The following is a 7,579-nucleotide window of genomic DNA, read 5'->3' as shown; positions in this document are numbered from 1 at the left end:
AGGTTTAATATTTGACAGAGAGGAGAAAGAATCACTCTCCGGCATTCAGGTCAACTATTAGGCTACTCAACTCAACTATACGAGTAGGCTACTGACGCGGAGTGAAATTCCTTCAAAGTTTCTAATAAAGAAAAAAGAAAAGGCAACAGCAAAACTGTTTTAGCCACAATAGTGATATCGAATGTTTTGTCGAGTAGTCTCTAGGTTAAGTCAGTCTATATGAACCATGACCTCAATGTCCTTTATTTGGTGCATAGAGGGGCCAAATTCTCAGAGGTCCACTGGTACACACGCACGCACACGGTGCTCTGACTGAACTGAATAGTATATGAAAGTATAACTGCAGGCAATTTGGTGTTTGGAGGTGATTTTATAGGCAACAGTTTTTAATTGTTTTGCGTTATTTCCTTTTCCCCCCTCCACACAGATCTGACAGCCAAGTGCTATAGCCTATACTTTTCCGAGTAACAAGTGAATGTAACATCGTTCGAGAAAGGCAAGGAATTAAAAGCCATCGCCATGAATTTCGTAATGAAACAAGCGCTGGGAGGTAAGTGTTTTTTGACCATACATTTAATACTGAATTAGAGAGAGAGAGAGAGAGAGAGAGAGAGAGAGAGAGAGAGAGAGAGAGAGAGAGAGATTGATTGATTGATTGATTGATTAGCTGGGATGTGTGTGTTCAGTATGTGTTTTACAGTTTGTATTGATAACTCTGGCTATCATTGTTCCACACATTTCTTTCCCTGCGAGGCTTGTAGAGGGGGGGGGATTACGTAGATTGTATAGATGTCTTTCCTCTGCTTTATTAGGACAGATCTGTGAACGCTGCTCATTCTCTGTCTGCGGCCACCATGGGTGCAGGTTCACTTTCTGTTTTGCGCATTTTCCCCCAATCATACATATTATGCAGACTGCCGTGGCGCTCTGCGCACTCTGCGCCTCCGGGGCCACCAACCACGAGGCCGTTTACCGAGTGTAAAATGAAACCATATGGACCCTTACGGCTTACGGGTCCATTTCGTTTCATTGTACACTCTGTAGCGGGCCGGTGAACAGTTGTGTGGCTAAAAGCACATTATGTTTTAGTCACAGGTGCACCGTTAACTCTGATGTAGGCCTATATATAGGACTGCGTGTCAAAACATGTTTTTCTTGTGCGTATCATTGCACGTCGATTCCTCTTGGCTTTAGAGGTTATGTTATGGTCATTGGCACCAATGTGCATAGTGGCATAGCCTCTCTCATCTTGGCATGCACAGGCTCTTATATACCATAATGTGACGTGCATGGGGAACTGAATGACGGATCAAGGACCGGGCTAATCTTTTATAATTTCACTCGTAAGCATACGAGAGAGATGAACGACGTGCGCGAACGGCTCGGTAATTGCTTGGGCGGCATCATGCACAACGGCTCCGCCGCGTGCACGCAAGACATTATTACCACAGCGAAGCGGAGTAATTAATTTTGGGGAAGGAAATGAACGGAGTTATCACACATATGAATATGTATATAAGGCATAATAATAAGGCCACTGGAAGGTGATAGCTATATAGCTCAAGTGGTTTTCACGGAGAAAATGTCAGGAGCAGATTCAGATTGATTGATCCACCAAAACCGTCGAGCAAAAATATAGCACGCCATAGCGCATATACGTAGCCTATATAATAATGTATTATTATGGCCGCGCAACACACACGAACACAATCACCTATAACAGACATGGTTCCCAATCTTGTTCATGTCAAGGACCCCCAAATTGACACTAATTGGCCCGTGGACCCCCATTTGAAAAGATATTCCATGGGGACCCCCATAATAGAAGATTTTTACGACTCTAGCAGTGATTTTAAAACCCGTTTAATTTCAAGGACCCCCAGTTTGGCATGCATTATAGTCTACAGACCCCCATTAAGGCCTTTCTATCTCTGGGACCATCAAATTAGTGTTGTAAAATCAATGTTAATTTAACTCTGAGAGTGGTTCCATTTGCTCACTCTCAGTTACAGACCCATAAGGGTCCATTTGGTTCCAAACATCATTTAGCTGGGAACCCCAGCAAAATGACACACACACGCGCACACATGCACACAGTGAGTGAGTGAGTGAGTGAATGTGCAAATTGTGCACATTCCTCAACAATAAAGGCAATTAAATGACTTTATACACCTGTGCAGGGAAGGAATTTCACACTCAGGGAAACTTGGCCAGATTAGCCTATATATGTATGCCAGGGTTTGAGTTTGACCCACAGTTCCCCCCCCACCCCCCCACTTCCTTCCCCGCCTGCATGCTGTCATATATGACTAATGAGTTTCCTCATGTGCCGTTGCGTGCGGTGGATTAGCTTCCGGCTTTTTTATCCCTCTCTCCCTCTGTGCGCTGCAAAAGAAAAGAACCAACTCCATCTATTCTCATTTCGGCAGCCATTCTGCACGTCCTTGTCTTTACACGGCGAAGCGCAAGGTCGCACGGATTTGGTGGCGGATGTAACAGTATAACACTATGCAGTTCCATCTCCCCCGCGGGGCCGCGGCCGCGGCCCTCCTCTCTCGCTCTGTCGCTATATAGAAGTGCATTCAATATTCCGGAGAACTCCTCACAGGAGGACAAATGAGGAAGTGATTGGTGCAACCCACTGGGGGATTGTTTCACAGCGAGAGCAAAAGAGCAAAGCGTGTGTGTGTATTTGTGTGGTCTCTTACTGGGAAGAGTACATGTAGGAAAGTGTGTGTGGCACTCTTATGTGCAGTTTATATTGTTGGTGTGTGTGTGCGTGTGCGTGTGTGTACGCGCGTGTGTGTGTGCGTGTGTGTGTGTGTGTGTGTGTGTGTGCGTGTGCGTGTGTGTGCACTCTTCCTCCCTCTTATCAACATGGTGCCATCTCCGTGCCCTTCATGGTCGCAGGAGGAAAGGAGGAGGGAGAGGGTGAGGAATGGCAAGTGACAAATTGACGTTTAAAAGGAGGGCCTTATATCATCAGCTGGCTGATGGCGCTGGTCATAAAAGCAGGCGCTGCCCTCTGGTCAGAGAGCATGTCAGCTTAATGGGAGACACTTTAGCCTCCTTGCTGTTGCCCTCATTGTCAGTCTCTCCCAGTCTACGTCGTCCTCTAGTCTCTCTCCTCCGTGCCGCTGCATGCCTCCTCATCCACCCCCCCCCCCATGTCCGTCCGTCCCCCCTCTCTCTCTCTCTCTCTCTCTCTCTCTCTCTCTCTCTCTCCCTCCATTACTTTTCCTGCTCTCTCCTTCCATGCCCCTGTTGCACCCCCCCCTAATTCTCTCTTCTGTCATCTCTCTCTCTTCCTCCTCTCTCTCCTTTGTTCTTTATGGTACATTTCGGGGTTGGGTACATCTGAGGTAAGGCAATCTCAATCAGCCTGCCACTGGGGAAGTTAGCCTCGGTTTGGAGGGGGGGAGGTGCGTGTGTCTGTGCGGGTGTGCGTGCGTGCACGTGTCCGTGCGTGCGTGCGTGTGTGAGAGAGAGATAAGGTTAGAGGAGAGAGAAAAGGAGAAATAACAAGAGGGTGGATATCTGATATCAGACCTTGGTCACAATTAGAAGAAACATGGAGGGTGTGTCTGTGTGGCCTATGTGTCCTTGTGGCTACACAACATCCCCACAAGGATAGTGATAGCAGTCTAGTCTGACCTTGTGACATTTCTTCAGGTGCCTTTGAGGGAACGGCTCATTTCCATGGCTTTTTTTTCTATATATTTTTTATCCCATGACTTTGCAAACCATTTTTTTCAACCCAGTGTCAATTACCTAATGTCATCCTGGGTGCTACACTTCCTCTGCCAACCCGGGGAGGGCAGTGGACTGACCTCATGCTTCCTTCTATGCATGAGTCCAAGCTGCTTCTTTTCACCTGACAGGGGGGGGAGTTTCCCTGGTTGGACGTAGCGCGTGGAAGGATCACGTTATTCCGACCAGTTCCTTTCCCCTCCATCAGGTGCCCCGGCTGGCCAGGGGGAGGTAGTTTAGAGACCAGGGTTACCGCATGTTTTTTGTGAGTGTACCTACACCAGGGGACACGGGGAGAACATGCAAACTCCACACAGAAAGGCCCTTTCGCCAACCCCGCCTCGGGTGTGGGCGAGAACACGCCCCCAGCGCCCACAGCGTCCCCAGCGGGAATTGAATTTCCACATGTGTTAATTTTTTATTTTTCAATAGAATGAAATGTTCCATTCCACAAATTCAAAACGTATACAAAAATATTTAGAAAATAGCCGAAATATATACCAGTAGTGCTGAAGTGGTTAGTGTGTTTGTAATACTAATCAGAATCTACAAAGTAACTATAGTCACTAAAGTTTTCAGATAATTGTGGTGGAGTAAAAGTACAATGTTTGCCTCTGAGATGTAGTGGAGTACAAGTAAAATTATTGGAAATTGGAAATACTCAAGTAAAGTACACCTCACAATTACACTTATTACAGTATAGCCTATAGGTAAATGTACTTAGTTACTTTACAATTTAGGCATTTGGCAGAGGCTCTTAATCCAGAGCGATTTACAGTAAGCAAGAACAAAACACTTTCCACCACAGCAAAAGATCCATATTGTGGTTATGATTATAGGCAGTTAGTTTAGGGATTTGGAGGATATATTCTGGGGGGGTAAAATGGCACAAGAAACGTATAGCATTTGTAATGAAAAGGTACTTTTGAAGTCCCACACACAGACAGTGTATTCCTGATTTGGGACGAAATAAGAGTGACGCATATAAAAACACAGAGAAGAACTACATGACTGAGCACGCACGCACGCACGCACGCACGCACACATTGCAGGGGTCACTTAATCCTGTACAGTAGGTTCACACTCTGTAACATTAGAAGGATCAGACCCTTCCTCACCCAGGAGAGTCAGCCCATGTTCCTTATCCAGACATCAGTCATGTCAAAACTTGACTATACCTCTAACTGTCTCCTTACTGGCCTCCCGGCATGTGCATTTATATTAAGCCTCTCCAAATTATCCAGAATGCTGCATGCAGCACACTTGACTTTCAACCAGCTAAAATCTTCACATGTCCTCCTTCTCCAGCTCCCTCCATTGGCTCCCGGTTACTGCCCGCACAGAGTACAAAACACTGATGTTGGCAAAGGTTTGGTACCCCCAAAGTCTGATCCAACCCTACAACACCTCCTGCTCACTCAGATAGGCTAACACAGGGAAGCTGGCAGAACCTTCGTTAAAACATCCAGGACAATGCTCCACACGTCCCAGACTCTTCTACCTTCTGGCTCATAAACTGTGGAAGGAACTCCCCTCCACCTTAGACCCGTAGCACTTGTCGTAGCACTTGCTCTAGCCTCGACGGCCTTACATTGTTAACCTGGCATCCTATAGTGTGTATAGTTTCAATGTACAGATTATAGATTTTCTTTGTGTGTGTGTGTGTGTGTGTGTGTGTGTGTGTGTGTGTGTGTGTGCGTGGATATTCTACTGTTAGACTGATGATAGGCTCTTGGTTTACCTATGATCTATAGATTTCTATTTATATGCATTTGCAGTATTGACCTTTGCTTATTGTAATAAGCTCTGGAATGCTGAATTAGTAAATCAGTGCTCTTCCGATTCCTAGATGCCCTTAATTCCCACCCTAGATAGTTGGAGTAAGATACAGTAAGTAACGCACATCCTCCGAATTGGTGCTGAGCCAAACTGTTAACATCCTAAAGTGAGTGGCGAGCCCCCGCTTTGTTCCACCCTAGATAGCTGGACAGAGTATGAAGTTGAAAAGAAAAATATCTTATGATAAAAGTAGAAAGTAGACCATATTAATATCCGAAGGAGAAAATAGAGAGTGAGTAGATACAGTAAGAGGGGAGAGGGTATGTTCTGTACTGACTATTTTGACTGAACATGACCCACTTGCGTTGTGCTTGATAGCATAGTGGCTGTGCATGTGTTACACGGACTATACTTACAGTATGTATATAAGCCTGCCAATGTAGAAGAACTCACAATGTATAATCCCAATCGTATGCTGAATGAATCACATCATCACACCCGGGTTAATATTGTTTCCACATGGATGAAAAGTGTACATGAGCTATCGGAATTGAAATGGTTCCTTTCACGCGTAAATGATTCTCTGATGGGCTGACTTGGCCTGATGACAATATGCTTTATGGATCATTTCAGCCCACTCTCACGCATCCCGTGAGACGAGTGACGGTGTTTTCATCAGTGTTGATTTTGTCAACTAATACTATGACAAAAAATGTTTGTTGACTACCTTTTTTCACTGAACTAAACTAAATGGAAACTAAATGAAAACTAAGATATGATGACAAAAACTGAGACTAAATATATTGACAATTTTGTAAAAAAAATAAAAACTAGACTAAAATGTTAGGAAGGGACTAGTGGACAAGATATCCAGTATAAAGACACTTGGTTGCACGCTGAAAATATTGAGCTTGTAGATCGGCTATTATCAGTGTAAGATCAGCCATCAAGGCCCGCTAAAATACATTTTAGTCGACTAAATCAACTGTAGATACGAGACTAAAAATAAAGCATTCCAGGTGACTAAATGTGAGTGAAACAAAGTGAAACGGTATTCCAAAGACGATGACTAAAACTAAAATCTAAATTTGCTGCCAAAATCAACACTGCTTCTCATGATCTGTTGCTAACCGTAGCCGTACCACTTCAAACCCTTTTTATACTTTTATTGAACGGGGTCTCCCTGGATTCTATCCTTGCTCTGATCATTTACAAGCTCACAATACTGTGAGCTAGTATAGATAGATAGTTCATGTGTTTAGAATTAAGTTATTTTGCCCAACCCAATGTTATTTTTTTTCTTCCACTTTTGCTAAAACATAAGAATTTGAAAATGAAGACTTATAATTGATGGGACAGGGCAGAAAGGGACTCAAGCTGCGTTCACTGGGTTAGAGGCCCTTGCATGACATTGAATTTTAATGATGCAAAAGGAGGAGTCACAATGAAATATTCACCATTCAACACCTCTGACAGAGTCACCACATTATTGTGTTGACAACTCAGAGTCACCACATTATTGTGTTGACTATACTACTACTATACCAAGTGGTTAGTTAGCATCTTTGAAGATTTAACGTCAGCTTAAATGTGCTTAAAATGTTGATTGAGATTGCACAAAATGGACCCCAAAAACGTGTAGCGCTGCCTCGGTTTGCTTCTCGTTACCACTATGATTGACTCGTGTCTCGTGGTCTCTCAGTCTTCCCTCAGCTGTGCAATTATGCTCAGATATTCAACAACCAGGTTATAACCACTGAAGCCTTTGTTGTTGAACATGTATACATGTGCTTGAATAAGCTTGCAACTTGTAGAGGTTTCTTTTTAATGTTTAAATTATTTTGTGGTTGAAAGTGATTCACGTTGAAAGTCGTTAGCAGCACCTAGTTGATCTACTTTAGTCTTCTCCACACACTCGCTGCACCCGTGCTGCACAAGCAATATTTTGATCTATTACAGAGAGCAGCACTTTGCCTATACTATATTGCACAAACAAAAAAATCCACACAAAACAGAATGGTGATGTTGTGATGTTTTTTTTTCTTCTTTT

At 44.0% G+C, this 7,579-nt stretch overlaps 1 protein-coding gene across 1 annotated transcript in view; it reads left to right on the top strand.

Annotated features, from left to right (window-relative positions):
• Positions 1–519: 519 nt before the first annotated feature.
• cplx1 (complexin 1) overlaps positions 520–7,579 on the top strand; it is a gene marked incomplete at both ends in the record, with an annotated part of 47,768 nt that continues 40,708 nt past the window's right edge. The window contains one exon of the mRNA XM_083785315.1: positions 520–550. Within this exon, the coding sequence (XP_083641441.1) occupies positions 520–550 (31 nt within the window). The remainder of the gene's footprint in view (positions 551–7,579) is intronic.

Source organism: Protomyctophum parallelum (assembly GCF_964188405.1).
Source record: "Protomyctophum parallelum genome assembly, chromosome: 16".
Lineage (NCBI taxonomy): Eukaryota > Metazoa > Chordata > Actinopteri > Myctophiformes > Myctophidae > Protomyctophum > Protomyctophum parallelum.
This window is presented reverse-complemented; position numbering and strand designations above follow the sequence as displayed.